General features: G+C 41.2%; 1 protein-coding gene across 1 annotated transcript in view; it reads left to right on the forward strand.

Annotated features, from left to right (window-relative positions):
• Positions 1–23,244, forward strand: part of ofcc1 (orofacial cleft 1 candidate 1) — a gene marked incomplete at its 5' end in the record, with an annotated part of 74,232 nt that overhangs the window by 12,647 nt on the left and 38,341 nt on the right. The window contains 6 exons of the mRNA XM_061065117.1: positions 4,146–4,388; positions 7,563–7,711; positions 7,875–7,989; positions 8,770–9,070; positions 15,028–15,119; positions 16,904–17,037. Coding sequence (XP_060921100.1) covers positions 4,146–4,388; positions 7,563–7,711; positions 7,875–7,989; positions 8,770–9,070; positions 15,028–15,119; positions 16,904–17,037 — 1,034 coding nt within the window. The remainder of the gene's footprint in view (positions 1–4,145; positions 4,389–7,562; positions 7,712–7,874; positions 7,990–8,769; positions 9,071–15,027; positions 15,120–16,903; positions 17,038–23,244) is intronic.

Raw genomic sequence — 23,244 nt, forward strand, 5'->3', positions numbered from 1 at the left:
TCAGTCAATACGTGGAAAGCCTTGAAAAGATATTTCTGCAAAAGGACGGATGCTTGCCAGCAAAACCGAGGAAGATCCCTCGCTAGAGCCTTTGATCTCATCTGTAGGAGTGCTGTAATGTTATGGCACTTTAGGCACAACTCAGGCTTGGGGCAAACAAACCACCTCTGATATGAAAAATTGGCTCACTCCACCTTTTACCTTCACCTTGCTGTCTTGACTGTCTGTTACAACACCTGTGCAAGCATGTGGGCCAGATAATACAATACCACTTAAAAATACACATTGTGCAAATTGGACACCGATGTGATGTTATTGGTTTTTTTGTTTCTGTGCCCCTTTTTTTTTATCCTTTCTCCTCCTCCTCTTCCTTTCCAGACTGCATGTATACATCTCTTTCCAAAGTGGGGGTTTGGAGGCCTCGATCACCTCCTCCCAAATGTGTGATGTGTGGGCTAAACCGCTTTGCCACCAATTATACTAATTTCACTTCTGCCTAAATTGTTTTTGTTGTTTTGGTATGCAAAGATGCTCACAGTGGGGAGATTGAGGGGCATTACTGCAGGGCTCAGCACACACCTTCCCCCCTCACAGTCTGGCAGAGCAGTGGGCACCAACAGCCGCTGCTAGTTGAATGATTATGTGATGTATGTCTGTAAGAGGAGTAGGAATAGTCCAATTGTGCTTGGTGACAACACTTTGTATACTGTAAAACAGATAGTGGATACAGCGTATGGTTGTGCACATGTAGCCTGTGAGTGCTAATATGTCATTGATTGGATGGAGGGCTTTAATTGCCAGACATTCTCAAAATTTGCCCGAGGGAAAACACAATGGGATAGGATAGGATAGGATGGGATGGGATAGGATAGAATAGCATAGGAGGAAGGTATGGGATGGCATGGGTAAGGTAAGATAGGATTGGATGGGATGAGGTGGGATGGTATGGTATGCGATAGGATAGAATACGACGGAATACAATATGATACCATACAATCTTTACATAATGTTTCAACATGATAGGCTACTGAAAAATGGCATAGGAATGAGAGGATAGGTTAGCATAAACAACACAATGCAATGCGATGAAATGCGATTTGATGCGATGTGATGCAATAATACAGTTCGATATGGTAAAAGTGAGAGGATAGATAAGGATAGGATAGGATAAGTTGGGATGCTATGGGATGGGGTAGGAAAGGAAGGAAAAGTAAAGTAAATGATAGTATATGATACCATACCGTAACCATAGGATAGCACATTTGATGAGATGCGATTGGATGTGATGCGATGACATGAGATGGGATACTACAGCATGATATGGTACAGTGGGAAAGGATAGATCAGGATAGGATGCAACTAACATTATCAGAGAAGAAGATATGCCTTCACTTAAAATGAGTAGGTGTAAGATAGGATAGGATAGGATACGAAATACAAAACAATTGAATGTGATGGAATAGGATAGGATAAGAAGGGGTTAAGATGGGGTAGGTAAGCAACACATACAGTAAGACAGGCTAGGCATCCTTGGAACAATTAATGTGCAATATGTGGGGCATGTGTGTGGGCAGCAGTAGCTCAGTCTGTAGGGACTTGGGTTGGGAATCAGAGGATCACCGGTTCAAGTCCCAGCACGGACCAAAGTCCAGAAATTGGTCTGGTAGCTGGAGAGGTGCCAGTCCACTTCCTGAGCACTGCCGAGGTGCCCTTGAGCAAGGCACCGAACCCCCCCCCCCCCACCAGCTCAGGAGCGCCCGCTGTGGGCAGCCCCCTCACTCTGAGACCTCTCCATTAGTGCATGTCCATAGGATCCTGTTTGTGCATGTGTGTGTATTTCAGCCTATGTTTGTGTAGCATGTTAACTAGACAGAGTGTAAAAACAAATTTCCCCTCGCAGGATCAATAAAGTATACATTATAATTATAACAATACAAATATAATTCTGCAATCTAATGCTAGTAGATTTTGGAATTCCTTTCTCTGCGCAAACCCAAAATTTCCAACCATTCTAAACGTCCAATCTGATGTACGACAAACCTTCACTGCTATCAAAGTTTGAAAACCTAATAGTAATAAAGACCAATTGACTCTGTTAAAGCCAGATTGACTTTCCATTCAGTGATGCTCAACAGATGCCATAGGGGACAAAAGACTTAAATGTATTTATATTGTTCCCTGATTATGTTTCATAAAAAAACGAAAGTCTAGCCAGCTTACCCTATTACTCATCGTAAGCCCTCAAAAAGAGGCGCATGTCACCAAAACAAACAAGCAAATAAACAACAAGTGGGCTGATGTAGCCTGAAGGTTGTTGGGATGAGCTCACTACCAGAAGGTTGGCGTTTTGAAATCTTATTCTGAATGGGCAATGTGGCCAGGGGAAATAAATATCACTCTCAACTTTGATAACAAGGAATGCTGATGTGCCCCTGAGCAATGCACTTAACCCCTAAATGGTTGAATAGAGATCAGTAGATGGAAGCCTGCAGCTGTGCTGGGCAAGTCGTCCTTATACCAATGCTTGACTACAGTCAGCCAACACATTCTCCATTGTTAAGTACCTGGAAATGTCCCCGCCCAAAAATTAGGAATGAAATCATCCAATATGTCTATTGGTGAAAATTATTTTTTTATGTGGTTGTCAGTGCAAATATATGAGCCAAGTTATATCTAAGACTGACAGATGATCTGTTTTCTCACACTTTAGTCATGCTGTCTTATCTCCAGATGTGAATTTCTCACTTCTCTCCTCTATTAAATTACATGCAACATGTGTCATGGTATCACATGGTGCAAAAATTTGAATTTGCTACGCTAATTGTCACATCTAGAAATCTTTGAGAAAGAAAACACACAGTTTGTTCTGATGTCCTCTTTCCTTACAAGGGCAAAGGATGGTTCAGATAGATCGCTGATTGGTATAGGTATGTATAGGTATGTGTGCTATGTGTCAATAAGGAGGTGTTGTGAGTACTGGGAGATGTGATAAGTATTCAAATTGTATTTACAAAGCACTATTTTGAACAGTTACAAAGTGTTTGACAGAGTTAATTGAGGGGACGTAGATAAGATAACGTAACTGCTGAGAGGATATACAACTGTGGTCCAAATGTCAGCTTCACACTGTCAACAATCATGTTTGTCTTAGAGACAGGTTAACTTATTACTTTTACAGCTTTGTGATGGTTAAGTCGATCTTTTAGTGATAGTTTGTAACTTCCCTCAACTGACATGTTTGTACTTGCTAAATACAGTAAATAAGTGGGAGGTGATACTGAAACGTTGGAAAAACTGAAGTTATTTGTGTCTGGAAAGGTCGAGATATTAGACAATGAAAAGCAGAACAATATCTCATTCCATTTAGATTAGGAAAGTATTGGAGCGTTACATTTGATCTTGGAAGGCGGAAATTCCGAGTTGCTTGTCTGCGATGTCATTAGGAGCGCCCCCCTGAAGTCGGAATTCTGACTTGGACACTCTGAGAACCTTCAGTCTCCGGACTTTAAAATCCAACATGTCCACTACGTGCATCAATAGTAACGTTTAAGCTGTAACCATTGTGTTTAGTAACAACGTAGTCCTCTTTTTGTGAAATTAGATAAATCACACCGATCATATCGTGCATGTTCTACCTGTGGACAAGTTCTCATCAAACTATCACGTAGCGTGTAGTCATCATGTGGTATAAGCTTACAAAACAAAGGTACTCCTGGAGGCGTCCATGTTGCTTGTCCAACTTGTTGTTAACTCAAAACTGGAACACCGTTAACTCCGGTGTGACATCATTCCCAGCCCTTAAGTCCCAGGTTAATGGAACGCACCATCAGTCAGTAAACGTGTTTTGAGTAGGTTTAGGTTAGGGGGACATGCAGAATATGTTCAAAGTTCTCCTGCTCAGTAATTGTAAGTGTGGGAATAAAAGAGGAATCAAGTGATGCAGATGTACTTTACTGGTCCCTGCACAATTGTGTCTATTATTCACAAGCTCACTCCAGTGAGTTGTATAAAAATGCATCCAATTAGTTTTCAACTGTCAACGGTAAAACTACAGCTTAAATGAGCTGTCATGAAAAAACGTGTTAGTCATTTTATTGAAATGATTTTACTGACTGATCTTATGATCTGCACCATGTGTCTTACAGCTGAACCAGAGCACCACGTCCCAGCCTGTGGAGGTCTGTGTGCGTTGTCTGAGGGCCACCAGAGACAAGCTTCCCAGGGGCCTCTACTCTGTCAGCGTTGGCCTTCACAGTCGTCTAGGGGGTCAAGCTTTGGATTGGTGCAGTAAGAAAGAGCAGCAACAATGGGCGGTGTCCACTGAGCCGATGGAGCATCGGGGCCGTTACTACGACACAGACCTGCATGTTAACCAGAGTCTGTTTGTGGTGAGTTTTGGATGACCCTGGTCATGTTTTATATGTTGAAATATGAATGAATATGATATTGTAAAAAAGTTTTTGACCTTTTTTAAACCTGCAGAGTTTTGAAAAACATATACAGGAAATGAACAAGAAAACATTCTGATAATGAACTTCAAATAGTTGCTTAGATCAAAAGAACTGTCATTCGCCTTAAAAGTTGGAGAATTGAAGGGACTCACAAATACAAAATAAATACAGAAAGGTCTACAGTCACAGGTGCATGCAGACGTGTTGCTCACTAATATGTTTTTATTCAACAGAATAGGGTTGTGATTGTGACTGCAACCCCTTTATTCATATGACGCTTTGTAAAAGCTGCTCTGAATATTTCTTTCCCTTGACATAGAAATAAAACATCGAGCAGTTTTGACACTGAGGGACTGTGAATAAAAACACGCTCACTTCCAATGACATGGATAAAACCTCTGATTTGAAAGTCAGTGGAAAGTTTAGCATAATGCATTCCTTAACACAAACCGTCCCCTCAGATAAAACAATGTCACACAATGTGTTAATATGACAGAAGGTACTTTAGTGCATTCTTAGTTTTTGCCACACAATTTCTTATTTTCTAGCTTTTAATTGTTGCAGAGAAGACAGAGACATGTCTAGACTGAGAGAATTATATAAAGTTATAAAGCTGTAGAAGACTGTATCGGCTATGTGAAAATATACCATGTGGGATCTTTAGATGAATAAAACATCATTTTTTTAGTAATTAAATAAATAAAGTATGCAAGTAAACACAACCCAATATCAATCAAATTAATTTATAAGGAAGTGTTTTAAATGGTATGACAACATAGTATAAAATAAAGTGATACACGAAGCATCTTTTCTTCACGTCTTTTACCATCTCCTACATAATTGATCTGGATTTTTGAAATAAAAGAAGAGGTATCAAAAAGTTCTGCACAGTTGCCTTAATATCTTTGAAGGGTGACACCAATACAAACCCCCTCAGTATTAAAGACTGTACATGTGTTTTTTCCACATTTGATCCTCATGATAAAACAACACAGCAGATTAGATGGAATCTATGCACTTTTCACATCCACTTTTCCAAAACCTCTTGATGTGAGCACAAGACACCCCCTATAGAAGCTGTGCTAATCTTAAAAAAACCCACATACTCGTTTTGGATGCTTGATATTGACCAGTGGATTAGACATCTCTGTTTATTTTTATTCACTGTGTGAAAGATTCACAAGAGAAACCTTAAAACAGAAGCCACTAAATCCAGTGTCCCTCCTGATCCCATAGAGTTTTGTGCAGGCTCAAAAAGGGCTTCTTCACTGTTCTGATGGCAACTCTAAAGGCCTTAGCTGGAGCATTTAGCACATGTGGACACTGTCAATGGGCTGGTGGGCGTATTCACTGAGCGAGAGCACCCTGATAATATTGTCTCGAGCTCCCATCACACATAAAGGACGGGGTAAAAGCTGGCATTAACTGAATGCGGACCTGGGATCTGATTCAGAGGTAAAAAAAGGTTTAAGTACAGCATGCTAAATGCCTCATGTCACTCTCCCTTCCCTCCTCATCTCGGCTGTACTTGAAAGACAAACCTGTTGTTGTCGTCCCCATTGAGAGTGGTGGAAACGCTGATCAGATTTGTCTGAGACTATCAGGATTGGCTTGGATGTTTTCTCTCCCTCCTCTTGCCCACACTATAGCGTGCGATTTCAGGAGTGCTTGCACTGCCTTCTAAGAGGAAATGAGGAATTAGTGATGGTAAAGGAAAGCCAGGAGCTTATTTTCCTTTCCTCCCTCTCTCTCGTTCTCCCTGTATTTTTCATTCACCCATTGCTTTGTGTGTCTGGGTCTGGATTTAGACAGAAAACGCTGCACTTCAGCGTCTCGTCTTTACTGTGGAGGGAACAGTCAGGAGGAGTCAGTCTGTGTGCACTTTTTCCACCATGGAAGATGATTCCACATTTTGATTTCACAGGTGGGAGAAGACAAAATTAGGTCCGAAAAACAAAAACGAGAAAGTCTAAGAAAGTATATTGTTTGTTTGGAGATGTATGTAAGTCCTCCTATTTTTTCCTCACTTTTCTTCTTTTTTTTCTCTTCTTTTGTGTTTGGATGATCAAGGGGAAGAGTCAGTCATCTCGCAAAGAACGTTAGAAGTTATCTTACAGAATTATAGTCATGTATTTCCCTAATCTTTATCTGGACAATTGTTTTTTTTTTCTTTTTGCTTAAATAAACCATCTGTTGTTCAGAAAACAGAGGCAATAAGACAACCTCTTAAGTATATCATCCAGTCTCACCGTAACCCTTCGTACATTCACTGTACATGCAAACAAGAGCATGTGTGTGCAAGCAGGCACCTCACACGCATGCACACAAATTACTATTTATGCAGGTCATATTTCTTACAGTAAATGAATAATGTGAAATATCCTCAATATCCATAATCCGTGATATTATGCCATAAATTTGTGTCCGAAGTCAGACACTACTACCCATCATTGCACAGGTGCATACCAAATTCAGATTATCAGGGGTGGTGGGAGGGGGATACACATGATTTATGTGTTAAAACAAGTCCCCTGCGTTTTCCATTACAACTAATAAAGGAATAAAATATTTCCACCCGATGATGGATGAAGTGGCTCACACCTCACTGTCAGTTCATTTTTTAAGCAAACCCACTGTTCTCTGGGTAAATAAGGATGTATGTGTTTGCCATCAACTGCTAAGCACTAACACTTTTTGGTCCATGGAAGATACCCTTAATAACATCAGCGTGATTTATGGAGGCCTCGACGCATCGGAAATTCAGTAACTGTCAGGGAATATAACAAGAATCCAACCTTCTCCTCCACCCTCAGTTTGATTCCAGCAGTCTTTATCACTTCAACATCTCCTTTAAGGCAATTTGCTGAGTTGGACGGGTATGAATGGCAGTTAAGATGGCTCTTCAAGAACATGGAAATAAGTTAAAAGAGGATTTTAGTCTAGGATGTAGATTAAGTTGCTCCCTGAGGGCTCCTGTCCTGTCTTACCCTCCTGTGTGTCTGTTTGTCATTGGCTTCATTTATGTGTATGTGTGCGTACGTTAGTGTGTGTGTGCCTTCAGGCATGTGCGATGAACTGTAAGTGTTTCTGTGTCTTCCCATGTGTCTGCAGATCTTACCTGCAGCCTGTGAGGTCGTTCCGTCCATGGTCCTGGTATTTCAGCTGATCGCACTCCCAGGGCACCGCAGCCACGTCAGCTCGGTGATAGCATGGGGCGCATTTCCTGTTTGTGGACTGAACCTCGGACAGGTCCAAGGGAGGTGTGTCTAAAAAGAAAAAAGTTAGCCTTTGGAACATAAGGAGTTTGTACTGTAAATAATTTTTAGGCCACTTAACCGCTACGACGGCCAGCCAAAATCCTCACACATTTCATGAAATCATACATGTGTTTGTTTTGTTGCTGGTTTTATGTCACTGTCTCAGGTTTAAAACCCCTTTGCTCAGAGGGGAACCAAACAGACAAGTGGACCGGTTTAAAGAAATTGAAGCCCTCATTTCCTCTGATTTAGACCACTGGCTGTGCAACCTGTACTTCCAGGTGTGTGCATGCGCGTGCAGTTATGAAAAGATGTGCATGCGTGTGTCTTATGGAGAAGCTTGTCTATTTGTATACATTTTAGATTTAGAATAGTCTTCTGATATGACTTATGGATGCGTGTAAATGTATTTATTGTGTGTTTGTGTCTTTCCCCCTCCCTCTTATTAGCCTCTATTATTTGGGAGGCAGGATGGTGGATCTGGGTACAAAGATTTTTTTGTATTTTCTATGATAAAAAGCTTTAACAGAGCGATTGGAAATTGGCCCCAGAGAGCAAACAAGAACCACATCTAAACCCAGCGATTCCGGATGCATTTGAGCTGATGCATTGATTAGATTAGTAAACATCTTAATTGAATTAAAAAGCCAGAACAAAGCTCTCTGTCTTGGGTTTGTGTCTTTATGTGTCCCTTCCACTCCGACATGCTGTTTGTATTACAACATTATCATTACTGCAGATGCTTTGATTTCTCAGCGATGATAACATTTTTTGCACTTATTGCGGCTGTTCAGCACATGCGGATGTACAAATTTAAAACTATTAATGCTTTGTCTAAATTTAATTAAATCTGAATAGTTGCTTATGTCTGCAGTTTGATCACTTACACCTGTAGTGTAATTACACAGACATGCTGTTTTCCCCTAAACAACAGTGATGCAATACATGGAATTTTGTGAATAATAACTGCTGATAACATTGGCGTCAAGAGGTAATAATAATATTCACTGAACCCATATGTAGACCTCTTACACACTACATTTTGGTTCCTTGTTTTTCAGATTAAGAGGTTTCCTTCTGGGGGGCCAGAGCGCTGCATCACCTTGTCAATCCCTTCTGCTAACCATCAACCTGTGGTGCAATACGATCAACCCCAAGGCCAACTGCCACACCAGCCTCAACCCCTGTCACAAACCCAGCTCCGTCCCCATTTCATCCACCCCCAGTCCCAGTTAAATCCCCAGCAGCAGCCGCATGCGGGCCCCAGCAGCCGAGCAGGAGAGCCTGCTGTGGTACACTCTCACCGGGGGTCTCCGCTCCACCTGTCAGCTGACTCCGCTTGCTCTTCCTCATCTTTGCCAGGTAGGGGTCCAATGTTAAAACCCCCCAACTATGCCACAGTGGGGAGAAAATGTCACCCTAATGTCACCAGCACTGGGACGGGAAGACTGGCAGGCCTCACTTATTCCGCAGTTCTCCTCTGAGGTGAATTTGCTTGAGGGGAGGGCTGGGTGGGCCGAGCTTGACAGACAGAAGTGACATCAAAGAAAGAATGTTTTCTCAGTTAGATTATATGTAAAAACCCAACAGATACACTGTAGCACAAGTGTTGGTTCAAGCAAATGTTTGAGCAGCAAGTATGACACTGATAGACCTAGCTGATAGGGTTGTAACATAAAAAGATAAAGCTTTTTGATCATACAACCATGACTTCAATAAGTAAACAAACCTCTTTCAGTATGATGAAATGATAGAAAGCTTTATATAAACTAAGAACATTAATCACATTTAAATTCAGCATTACGTATATATTAGGGCTGTCAGCATTAACTTGTTAATCGTGACTAATTAAGGTCAGAAATGAATGCATTCATGTTTGAATTGCATTGATCGCATAGTTTTTTGTCCCTTCGGGCGCACCATAGATACTGCAAGCCTCCACAGTGTCCACCAGTAGTCATGGAAAAGAACAACACTGCTGCTCCTATGAATGTCTCATTTGTTTTAAAACAACAACGAGACGTTTCAGCTGTGGAGTCAAAAGGAATATGCACCTCATGACATAAGATATCTCACTTCTTTACCGTTCCCTTCAGCTGTTTTCATTTGGTTTACGATCCGTAATCAAGCGGCAACCTCAGGTGTTGAAAAACAGTTCTTTGTCCCATAACCCAAATTTCAGATTTGATTTCCATCATTTGGTGTAATTTTACAGGAACTACAACACAGTAAATTTCTTAATTTAACAACTGCATCATTCTACAAACAGCACATTGGCTCAATGGTCAGTGGTGCTACACACAGAGAATGATCTTTCTGAGTTGAATGTGCATGTTTCTTCGGCAATTTGGCTATTTTTCCTGATCGGGTGATCTGGTTTCCCCCTATAGTCCCAGGACATGCAGGTCAGGTTAAATAGAAACCTACATTTCCAGATGTGAATACGATTATGTTTCCATATTTGAGTCATGTGATAGACTGTTGTTACCCTGCTTTTCTTTAAGAGTGGTTTTGGGATAAGCTCCAAGTTGATTCTGAAAGAGTTTAAGTATGCCCGTCAGATGCACTTATTAACTTTCAGTATCAGTGTGGTTACCGTGCTTATTTGGTGGTCCAGGCAAGGTCATACCATGATTGTAACCACATTTAGGAGTACCTAATGGCTTCTGTTAATAGTCATTTGGATCCATTTCCTTGTGGTGATATACTGCACTAGTTTGGAGTCCCAGCCATTGCCAGGAATCAAGTTCAGGCTCATTTGGTATTGATCGTCTACAAAGGCACTGGCTAGCTCCTTTGTTATTAATACATCCTCCCCTTTTTTTTCCTTTTTCCTTTTTTTTGCACGCACAGCTCATCTTTATTTAACAGTCCTCAAAAGTTTCTGGGGTGCTCTGCTTTAAACATCACACAGGCTTTTTAATTACAAATGAGTTGTGACAGGTCTGCTGGGTAGCACCCTGGCCCATTTTAAACGTGATGCCGGCTGACAGCTTGGCAGTGTTCTCCCAGCACTGAAACATGTGGAAGAAATTGGTCTTTTACATTTCACAGCTTGTCGCTTCCTCCGCCGACTGACCTGTGACCCCCCACAGAGATCCTAACGCCCACAAGGGAAGTGTCCCCAACGAACTGACTGCCTTTCCAGAAGAGGGAGAGAGAAGAAGGGAGGGAGGTACTCACTATGGGAGATTTATGTTCCACACGAGGAAAAAGGCACCAGGTCTGGGGCTCACACACCGACGTGGATGTCAGCGCACACACATTCTCATAGCCAGGTGAGGAGGTTGCTCTGGAAGTGAACCCGATCCGTATTACCGGATCAAAAGGTGTCCCCCACAACACCTCATCCACGCCAAACCCTAAGCCGACCTGACGTTTCTTCTCATTTGCATACAGATCTGTTCATTTTACATTACCTCTGGAGCGAATTATGGCATTCAGATGGGGGAGATTACGTCAAGGTTGAAGGGAGCGATTGAACGGACAACTTTAAACCAGCCAAAAATGGAAATCCAATTCAGCGAGGAGAAGAAGAACAAATTATGCCCTGTTCCTGAGTCCTCTGTCAAGTCTGGGGGTTTTCCTTTCCATTTCATGCCTCTCTGTTTCTGATGTGTGCCGCGCAGAGAACACCATCTCTCCAGATGTGACGCCAGGATTTTCCTCATTACCCATTTGTCTCAGGAACAGGACGAGTATATGGAGACCCCTTGTCAATGTGATAACATACACACAGCAGAGCCTGACAGTGGGACAGAAAGTTTTGTATTCCTGAGGCCTAAAGTTAATTAATCCCTGTAGAAGAAATCAGGGTGTGCAGTGAAGTGTCTATTACAGAACAAAAACCTCACAACCCCACACAAGACAATAACTCTGACAGGTTTCCATCAACAAGAAATACCACAAGATTGTGAGAGAGCTATTGTGTGGGCATCGATTTTGCTGTGTTTCAGATTGACTTGTAATTGGATGATCATAATTCAGATTTACCTCGCTTGAGTCGTCCAAGCATAATGGAGTGAATTTGGCTTTTTAACACAAAGATGAGCTGGAGGCTCGCTGGGTTAAGTGACCTTTCACATTAGCTGAATGATCTAGTTACATTGGGTTTGTTTGAACCCAAATGACTAATTAGATTAGTGTCTTGTTTCATGATCGCCTTTAGTGGATCACTGTAAGCACGCAGATGATTCTGCCATAACTGTATCACTGCTTCCTTTCTCTGACTTTTTTTTTCGTATTTTTTTTTTTTTTTTTCAAATGCATCGTAACATCCATCCCCTTGAGCACACATGCTGATTTCGAGGATTCCTCATCTAATGTCTTCTTTGGAGTGCTGCCCTGCACTTTCGGGATGTGCTCCCCTCCAGGCCGGACCCAGTCATCAGTGTTGCAAACCACAATGTTACATCATACCCTCTCAATCAGTCGCACTGTGCATCCCGGCGATTAATGCACCAATGTCCGGATTCCAAAACGGATGCATTCAACCTTTGAAGCCTGTTGTGGGGTATACACATGCAAACCCTCACAGTGGGTGTAGTAAACAAGCCTAGAGGACTTCAAATGGGGGACAAATGCAAAGCATATGGCACAAACACACCCAAAGGTGACAGTGTCTTGTCTCCAAAATAAGGGGATTCCCAGTTTTGTGGCGATGAAACAAATTTGACAGCAATGATTTGACTTTGAATTCCTCTGTAGTTGGAATGAAAATATGAATATATGAGCCTGAATTGTGTGTCTGTTATTGTCATCAAATGAACTAGATAGAATATATATATATCTACTCTTGTGCAAAGTGACACAAAGTCCTTGCAGTATCATAGCAACCTTAAAAAAAATCCCAACATGGATTGAGGGGTAATCCATGAGTCACTGACCTTCAATCCCTCTGTACCTTTGGACCAGTCATCAGGCAATTAGGGGCCTAGGTGTGCAAGAGCCGCCATCGCAGCCTGGTTACATCTCAGCGCTAACACAGTGATGGGGTCTGGACAGAGTTACGGCCCTCAGGCTTTTCTCTTTCCTTCGTCTGCTTTGTGTGAATGCAAGAGGGAAAGGAGGTGTGTTGCAGTTGTGAGGTACACTCATTTGTATTTTTCTTCCTTGGACAATGTTTTAGCATGTATGCAAGTGTTTACATATTAATATGTTTGTTTGCATGCCTTTCTGTGTGTGGGTGTGTCAATGCAGTGTGTGCAGTGGAGGAGTATAAGTGTGTGTGGTGGACTAAACACAGCTCAGAGCATGGGGGGGGATAACAAGTAGTGTTGTTGGCCTTGAGTGCCCGAAGAGGCTGGAGTTGTGGCAACTCCAGCGCTCCGAGTTCATAGACGTAGCCCTCAGCTGTCGATGATGTCGAAGCTGTTGATGCTGCCTCCGCACTCATTCTGGTTCCACAGCGTCTGTGCATTAGCAAGCAGGGCCTTCTGTAATGAGTTTGTGTGTAGAGTGTGTATGTGTGTGTGGCTGTGCAGTTTAAAAAGCATCCTAATCCATGGTGGTCCAAGTCTGAAAATCCAAACTTGCTGTTGTTGTTGCTAATAGATTGGGAGGTGTTTGTGTATCTGTGTGTCTGTGCAAAAAAGTCTGGCCAAGGGCTGCTTTGCACTGTGGGCACCAACACACATGTACTCTGCTGTTTTTGCTCAATATAAATGATGAACTTTTAAAATGAAGCACCTCAAATTGAGTGAAAAAGTTGATTTTAGAGGTTTTAAAAGTTAGCAAAAATATTTTGTATTTTAGGTTCTGGTAAATCGTGGTGAGTTCAAATTGAATTTAATAAAGTATATCTTCTCCTTCTTTTTAAATCGTCTCCGACATTGAAAAAATTGTGAAGGTCTCACATTATTTTAACATTTAATCATGAAGTACAATTAACCTAATTTGTTCGGTGCCATATCTTTATTTCTTTATGACAATCTTGCTTAAGTTTTATGTTTTATTTTTGGAATTTCAGACCGTAAAAATAAATGGAGTCACAAAGTCTAGGCATTGTGTAATGTTTACAACATTTACACAAGAAAAATTGACTGGTGCAATTATAGGAATCACACAATTTGACACTGAGTCGAGCATGAAGTAATTCCGTGGAAATGTAGAAAAAAATGTAGAATTTGTGGATTTTTTTTTTTTTTTTCGAGAAACAGCATGCATATAACCTTATTACCTTGTAACTGTAGGCACTCCAAATGTTTATTCCTGCAAAGCGGTGGTAATTAAAAACTACATCTGTGTTAGGATGAAATCTGATTTCAGAGTCTTTTAAAAATAGCACTGAGCAGACTCCTCCTGCCATCTAAGTCAATCTTAGCTGCCGGTAGGATTTCTTATGTGTCGCCTATATTTAAGTTATTACTGGTATATTTAATCCTGCAGCAAGAGAGAAATTATATCATCGCAGAGGTTTCCATATGTATTATATAGATGTGACTGGTTCCACGGGGGGAGAAAAAAAGTTTCACATAGTGAGATTTTTACATGTATCAAGCTAAGGTTTACTTAATTACAACCTCCAGGCAATGCAGGAACCCTTTTTTAAATTCTGTGAATGTTAATATGCTAAATAATGCAGATCTCCGACTCTTCAAGCATGAGACACACATCTGGCGGCTTACCATTTAAATTACAGCAAAAAAAAAAAAAGGAGTGAGACAGATAGAGAGGAAAGGGGAAAAAAAGGGTCAGGATGAAAAAATACTTCAAAAGTAATGTTCCCAAGAAGAGAAGAAAAGGAAAATGTATTACAACCAAACTTAATTTCTTTTTCGATTTTTCATCATTTCTAATTGCATACATTACTGCATTGAGGCTGGAGAGGTTCAGCTCTGAGATTGTGGGAGACAAAGATGACTGTGCAGTGGGGGCTCCATTAGTTTAACACTACAAAAAATAAAATAAAAAGTCAGCCTTTGTTGCTCCTGCAAGTCTCCAGATAGACAACCAAAACATCTTTACTACCTGCCTAGGAGAAGAAAAGCAACATTTCTAATTTATTCTGAGAAGCAAAGAATAGACTTTCTTCATTTTTTCCAAAGTTGCATTAACGACAAAAGGTTATGTTGACTTTTATTTAAAAATTGCATTTCTCAATTTGAATTTGATTTTCCATTATTACCATTTTTGGATATTTCAGCTGTACTTTAAACAACTGTACACTCGCAATCATTTGGCTTTTTCTGATATAAATATTTCTGAACCACCCTTGAGCCTCATTATGATTGCCAGATGTGGTTTGCAAACGAAAACAAACATGAACCTTTCTTTCTTTTTCACACTCACTGCACATAACTTCTGTGTTTGGGATGCAGGCAAGAATTCGTCCTCGGGAGCCATTTCTGGAAACATGGGCGAGAAGAGCGATCCATGCCGGGAGAAAGCGGAGGGTGGGATTCACTACAAGGTAACTCTGTGATTTAAGAGAAAGTATTCCCACCCTGGAAATGAGCACCCTCTCCGCTTTCCCCTTCCCTTCCTTTCCCGCCCCTCTCTGCACCCCTACACACACCTCCCCGGCTTATTATCTGAGATTTGTCAAAATACATTTCACACTAACAGGTATTTTTCAGCCTTCAAAGCCAGTTTTGATCTGCTTGACAAGCCAAAGCAGCTCAAATTCTGTGAAATCAGCAAAGCCAGCCAGGCCTGCCTTTTTTTTTTTCTTCCTCCAAGCCGCTCTAAACACGCCTCTTCCTGTGCTACAGAGGACTTAAGCTAAATTAATCAAAGCCTGCATGTTACCTGCCATACTTTGAAGTGGTAATTGTAAAATGACTCTGTGTGCTGATCTGGCATTGTTGCCTGTCGGTCCGCCCCTGCCTCCGCTGTGGCTTCTTGTTGTTGTGATGTTATTGTTGAGGTAGTTTAAGCTTATGAACAAGCCTCTGTCTGCTTCATACATACACATCCTCCCCTCATAACCTCTCCTCTAGCCCTAAACAGACTTTTTTCTTACTTACCTACTTCTGCCGATGTACAACACTGCCATTAATCAGTGATGACCTCTTAAATAAATGAGTTTGTTGATATGAGGTTTTATTTCTCCTCATTCTCTGCAGACCTGTTTTTCTTTTCCTCTTGGCCCTTTCTTTAAAACCTCGCTAACTCTGTCAAATGTCGTGGTGTGGAACCCAGTTGTCTAATGATTAAGTGGAGTGATCTCCAACCTGCCCCAGCCTGGGAGCGCTAGGGATCAGATTTCAACCCTTCAACCTGCAGTGCAGCCCTAATTAAAATGAATTTTCTCCAGGCGACCACTTTGCCCACAGGGCAGGAATCCAGCTATATACGGAATCCGCTCTTAAGGTATTGCATTAAATTTATTGTTGGGAGACACCGGAGAACATTGCGGTTTATATATCTCCTGCTTTTTTTTTTCTTTTTTCTCCCTGCTTTCTCACCCGCTCCTTTCCACCGTTTTATTGTGATCATCACTCTGGAATCCAAGCTTGCTTTGGCAAAGATTGCCCTGTGAAAACGGATGGAGCTTTTATGGGGCCTTGCCCATTTACTACTTCCTGGGCCTAGTTTATCTCAGAGGGAGAAACAGAGCGAGAGAGAGAGAAATGGAGGAGAGGAAAAGATGGGAAAATGAAATGGAGAGAGGTAGAGTGAGACAGGGGTAGAAGAAAGAGAAGGGCTGCTTATTCCAACTGTGGATCTCATTAACATACATCAGCGAGTATTTCACAACTTCAAGCAGGAAGGCACTAAGCCCACCCAAGGGCAACACAGGCAGGGCTGACAGGGCCAGGGAAAGCAAGCCGTTAACATGTTGGCGGCTTAACAAATAATATCTGCTCCCAAGTACCTCGGTGAAATATTTAAAACCCTACTTCCTAACTCCATTTGACTGTGTTTATGACGATGACAGTAAACGACTTGTGTGGAAAAAACAGTGCCAGCTGCTCAAATATCACATATTTAACACCACACTCACTGTACTGCATGTTCCCCAAATGAACTCGCCTTGAATGATGGCGTGCCGTATGCGATTTTGCCGTCGTTCTTGTCTCGTGTCAATTGAGGCGCGGTTGAGATATAGGAGAGGCTCCAAAGTGCCACGCACACTGTCACTGTCACCGTCACCGTGTGCATCCCCCAAGATAAATTCAGAGGCCTGTTTCCTGCTTTGATTACAAATGACATCCGCATGTGTTCCCCCCCCCCGATTTCTGCTCCTCACAGAAGAAGCCAATCAAGAAGACAAATAGCTGCGGCCCCAGCATGAGCGGCAGCAGCGCACCGCCACGGCAGGCAGACAAACAGAAGATGCAGAACCTCTCCGCGGAGGAGATGGAGGAGTATACATTCTCCCTACAGTAAGTCTCACCACTCATTATCCCGCCTCAGTCTCACAAAATTCAAACGTGGAGGAAGAAGAAGGAGAAAAAAAAAGGAAAACGTGGGTGACAACTGATGTGTGTTCCTCACAGACAGTGATGTGCACGGAAACGAGCAGACACACGCTGACAACAAAATGTGCACCTCGCGTACAGATAAAGATACAGTAGTCACATGTGTTTCAGGGGAAATCCTAACTAAATGAGTTTGCAGCTGCTTTTACTTTAATCTTGTACGGCTCACTTGTAATTTGTCAACATAAACAAGTCGCAGGCAAAGTGATTTGCAGAGCCTCATGGCTTAATCTGCCCTTAACAAAAACAGAAAGTCAAAAATATGAGAGAAGTTTGTTAGGAATTTCCGACAGAGCTTCAAGTTCATAATTCATTCTGAAAAAAGGTCAATTTGTGCTTTGATTACATCTGAACTTTCTGGATTTTTTATTAATTTTACTTAAATCTGTAAAACAATACAGAAAAAATTAACTTAAATATGTAATTTGAGAATTGAACTTTCAGATTAACAGGTTCATTTTATACAAAGTAAATTGTTTTTTACATATCAAACACTGCTCAACCTTCTCTGTCATCATGTGCTATATGTGTTTCCCACTCCTCTGCATGCAACAAAAGAGGTTTTGAAAATGTTGTTTTCCTCCTTTACTGTGGCTTACAGCATTTCATTTAATGAAAAAACGGGGATGAATGAAATATATATAAAAAAAAAAGCAGGAATCACTGCGTTGAAAAAAAAAAACACCTCGGCCAAATGTGTTAAAAGCAATGAGGTACAGCACTGTATGCCCATGGAGCATCAAAATAGGCTAAAAGCAAAATTGCTTATTTCAACAAAAAAGTCACAGGTATTTGTTTTTATTTGAACGTCAAGTAAATTAAGGGGAGGGGATCAGCACACACACTGCTACACTAGGGGGGGAGAGAGAGAACGAGAGAGAAAGAGAGAGAGAGAGAGAGAGAGAGTGTGAGTGCAAGAGACTAAAAGAGAGCTCTCCCTGGAGATTTAAAAGTACCCATGTTTCCTCATTTCTGGGAGTTGGTAATTTATAGCTGCTGGTCACATATTAAACAAGATCAGAGACTACTCCCTGACATCTTCTGAACATACTGGGGGAATTCAAATGATTACCAGCGTATCCTGCCAACAAATGACGACACAGGGACTATCTGGAGGGAGAGTGAATACAAAACGAACACAGAAACCCGGGCAGGCTGCACACAAAGGGACACAATTAAATGGTTTTCACGATTATTCATAGTGCTGCTTTTTTCTCCTCTAAGCAGTCGCCGGGGTTTCGGCGAGATGAGACGTTTCTGTCAGTTATAGGTACGGATTGTATTGAGTCGGAGCCCTGGCGGTTCCCTCATGCCCTGTGAAGGTGCTGCTGCTATTGATTTCATCTTTACAAGTACACACATTACAGTATCTCTGAGCTAAAGGCGCCTTTTTTCGCCCTTGCCTAATCAGAGCATTAGAGAGATACAGTGCCAGTGTTGGCTTTCAGAATAAAGTTAAAGACAGTGAAATCTCAAAGTCGTATACCCTCACCCATCTCCCCCACTGTGCTGTTTGACTTACTCTGGGTTCTTCTACATCACCTGGGGATGCAGACCAAAGGGATTGTTTACAGATTTCTTATTTTTGCTGCCTTAATGATGTCATCTCCATCTCTTCTGGCATTTTGAGAGCTCTGTTTGTATCTTTGTGTGTGTGTGTGTGTGTGTCTGTGTGTGTGTGTGTGTGCGTGGGTGTGTGTGTGTGTGCGTGCGTGCGTGCGTGTGTGTGTGTGCGTGCGAGCGTGCGTGTGTTCTATGTGCATCATTCCTTGACTGTGTGTGTGTGTACAGTGTGTGCGCGCCTCACTCTCTGTGTATACATGTATTTAATGTGGGATGAGGATTCCTGCTGCAGTGATTGAGGGATATTACTGCCATCTATTGAGCCACAAGAGACTGAGCTCATTCACATTTCTCATAGGGCGTCCCGACACACAAATCTGCAAATCAGATGCTCATGCTTAACGGTGCAACCACTAACAAATAAAAAGATTTCGTTTGGAAAGTTTTGGCAATGTCTTTAACGTTATTCACTTATTTACAGAACGTCACAATCCAAAGCCTTTCATTCTACAATAATTGTTCAGCACTTTTATTTTGTAATGAAGCAGGTACAGTCTTTAACAATATGTAGTTTGAGTTAATATCATATACGTGCATTGCAGGCTGTCACTGTAGGTGAAACTTTTATGAAACTAACCAAATCTATCAAAATGAAATGATCTTCTTATATGTGTGGCTACCAATAGTTTAATCTATTAGTTGTATATTATATTTTCTCTCTGTAATTTCACATTTCTTCCCATTAATTATGTTCTCTACGTAATTCCCTTATGTTCTATTTTAGACTAACTCACCAGAAGTTCCCAGTTGACAACCTCAAATACAAAACAAAAAATTCATTATAACCGTAAACAATAACATTTCAATTTCAAAGACAGCACAGTACAGCTTTTTCTGCACGTATTGACAATGCAAGTCAATTCTGTGCAAATGAAAAAGATTGTGAAAATAGGCCGGTAATGATTCTTCTTTCTTGAGTTCATAAGCTGCTGCTGTCTGTTTGAACATGCATGAAAGACTCCTGCCGACCTTCCAGCTTATTTGATGTCTACAAGTGTAATCTTAACCAACCTTTTTCTCACAGAATAGCACTGAGTAAAATCAAAGCATCTGACTCAATATGGTAATTCGATATGGCCAATGTAATGCTTTAGGATGGTTTGGTCTAAACGTCCAGAAAAGGTAAACATACTCTATGAACTGAATATTTGTTACACCTCACACATCACATTTTGTATAAAACAATCCCTCTCATAAAAAATCTGTTGTTTCTGTTGCAAACTTTTAATTTTCACGCATCCTTGATTATTGCAGAAGAGCTTCAGCGCTGCGTCTCACCAATGTCACCTATTAATGTTTCTGCTCAGGTTTTGCAGAGAGAAACCTGTTTTAATCAAAGTCATTCTCACATAGCAATTAGATCTAATTAGTCCAATTATGAAGATTCTAATTACATTAAAATATACCCCCTAAATCTCATATCAATTATAGTATGTGTGACTTCTCCTGATCAGCAGACATGAAAAGAGAGAGAGAGAGACAGACAGAGCAAAAACAAAGCTGAGCGGTAGGTGGAATAGGAGAGCATCCACATCCTCTGGAGGCCAAATGACAGCAGAACTGACTCCATCTTTCCCCATGAAGCTTTTATTGTGAAGGCCTGTATCTCTATTTTAACGGGATACATTTCACTTCGCTTTATATGTTTATATCTTTGCAGAATTTCTGTATTATGATCAGTTACATCCACATTTTCTTAGGAGTGAAGGAACAAATATGCTTTAGCATCATGGATTATATGTCCCAGTCAAACACTTTATGCAGGAAATTATTATCACTTTTATTGAATATCTTTTGACAGAATGTTCACTAACATGTTGCAGGTAGTGTACAAGAACACACAGACTCATAGACCTTCAAAGCATATAAGTTGTGCAGAATGGAGCTTTGGTAGGTGCACCGACAAACATGCACGCACGCACGCACGCACGCACGCACGCACACACACACACACACACTCATGCACAGCCTGTTCTTGTTGTGGAGTCAGAGGGAACACACTGACCTAATTTCCCCCAGTTAGCTCGCCTCGTTGGGGACCAACAATCCTCTCCGCCCGTTTACCCCAACCGAGCCTATCAGAGCACTCACTCACTATGTGTCTGTCTCATGTCTTTCTGTGCCCTCCATCTGTTTGATGCAGTATACATGCTCAAGTGTAAGATTAGCAGTTTAATGTACAGCTTGGACAGCTAATATGCATTGGTTTACAGTATTAAATACACTGGCAACTATTTATATGCAATGATCCTACATCCAGCATTAATTATCATATAGAGAAGGAGAGTTTTTCCTGCAGTAACAGACAGAAACAAAAAGAGAAAACCACCTGAAATAACAAGTAGTTCCATGCTGTCAATCCCCTGCACACTGCAGCTCCGAATCACAACTCAGTGCAAGGGTCAATCAATTCTGATGTAATGCTGGTAGGAGAGGTGGGTGGAGATGGCAGTGCTGTTCACCTCTGGGTCTCTAGTGCTTTCCAGGGCTCTTTCCTGTGCTGAGGGGGCAGGAATGTGTCTGCGTGTGTGCGTGCACGAGTACGAGCATGCATGTGTGAAAGAGAGGCCCCTGGCTAACCGCGGTCCAAGTGCACATGTTAGGGTTTTCTGTGGCCAGACGCGCCCTGGGTCACTTCGGCTCTTTCAGACGCACATACACAATCAACGTGCTGCTTCCTTTATGAAAATCAGAGCTGTCAGCTCCCTGACAGGCTAATGTTGCGATATGATTGGTTAATCTGCAGTGATGTGGGTGTCAGTCAAAGCTGACTGTGGTCCCATTGGTGGTCTAGGTCAAATGAACGTGTTTCCCACAGACACATGAAGGGGGACGAGGGGGAGGGCTAGAGAAGGAATGACAGGAACTATATGTGGGAGCATATGAGTGATTGTGTTTGATTTGCACATGAGAGTAGTGTGTGTGTGCGTCTGTGTGTGTGTATCGGTGTGTATCTGATAGAGAGAAGTATAGGCCAGAGGTGACACTCTTCTTTTTCCATCTGTAATCATTTGTTCTCCAGTATGACATGAACACATAAAAAGATTGTGAAAGTCAACAAACAAACCCCAAAGAACTTGCAAGTAGATTTTTACATTCGTATACATGTTAGCTAATGCACTGTAGCACAAACATTCACTAATGCACTGTGCCCTGTGCAAATAAACATGAACTTTTAGGAAAACAGCATTGACAGGCAGCTCTAATAATATAACTGACAAGCTGTAGGATGTAATCAGATTTGGATTCACAGTGTAGCATTTCTGTTTGTATGAGCATGATGTCATCAGTGCTCATGTAGCTGTTGTAAGTTTATAAGATCCAGAGAATGTTTGACCCATAATTTCATTCACATCCTAATGAACAGTTAGCATTTGAGTTACATTTTATTTGTATATAGAATATGAGATACTGTATGTGGGACAACATAAACAACGAAGGTGAAGCCTTATCAGAAAGTGTGTCATTGTTGTGAATGGAATACAGTGCAGTCATGGCAGCTGGACTTCAGCAATATAGCAACCAAAAAAATGTTATACAGCAGCTTTTTAGTCCAGTATGATAGAGTTGTTGATACCGGTAGCTATTGGTATCTACCTTCCAAGGTACTTAAAGGGCTAATAAGTCAAAATATTTTTTAATACAATCTGGCATTTTACATGACGTGCAGTCTTGGTCCAGAAAGAAACATGGTACAGTCACTGCTACTAAGAAGGTCTTTAATGAAAGACTTAAAGCCATTGACTGTAAAGAATACTCTGTGGCATTTAAAAAAAACAAGGCCTACAACACCATTGATCACTCTGTACATTGATCACTCTGATAGTCTATTGTCCAGTTTTTATTAAGTATATAAAATTGTGTCCCACAAGGGTCCATATTGGGTCCTATTTAATTTATTATGTATATCTATAATGTGTGTAGAAATGTCCCTGATGCAAAGTTCCATTGTTATGCTGATGATACAGCGAGAAGATTTTAAAACCAATCAATCAATTTTTTTTGTCTGATGTTTTTTCTGTCTGTTATTCTTGTGGAACTTTTGTGCTGCTGTCTTGGCCAGGACTCCCTTGTAAAATATTTAATTGTGTCTCAACTGGAAATCTTCGGTTAACTGAAGGTCAGATAAAATAAAATAAATAAATAATCTATCTATGATTGATTGGTTGGGTGGGTGCTTGGTGTTGACTTATTCTTCAATCTAGCTATCAAACTTGGTATCAGGAAAGATAAAAAGCGGTATCAGAACTTGTATGGAGTGTACATATTCTCATTTATGCTCAGAAAACATTTATAATCAGAGTAGCAAACAACTGAACATTGTGATTCCTGAAAGTAATCTGAGATTTATCCTGCATGAAACGACAAAGAACAGATACAGTACTTTGAATAAGTGGTTGGAAAGCTATCGATGCGTTTACGCTTTGATGATAGATGGCATTTGAGATCATCATCTTTGCACAGAAAACCTTCTTTAATTTGCTTTAT

Source organism: Labrus mixtus, chromosome 19 (genome assembly GCF_963584025.1).
Source record: "Labrus mixtus chromosome 19, fLabMix1.1, whole genome shotgun sequence".
NCBI classification, from domain to species: Eukaryota; Metazoa; Chordata; class Actinopteri; order Labriformes; family Labridae; genus Labrus; species Labrus mixtus.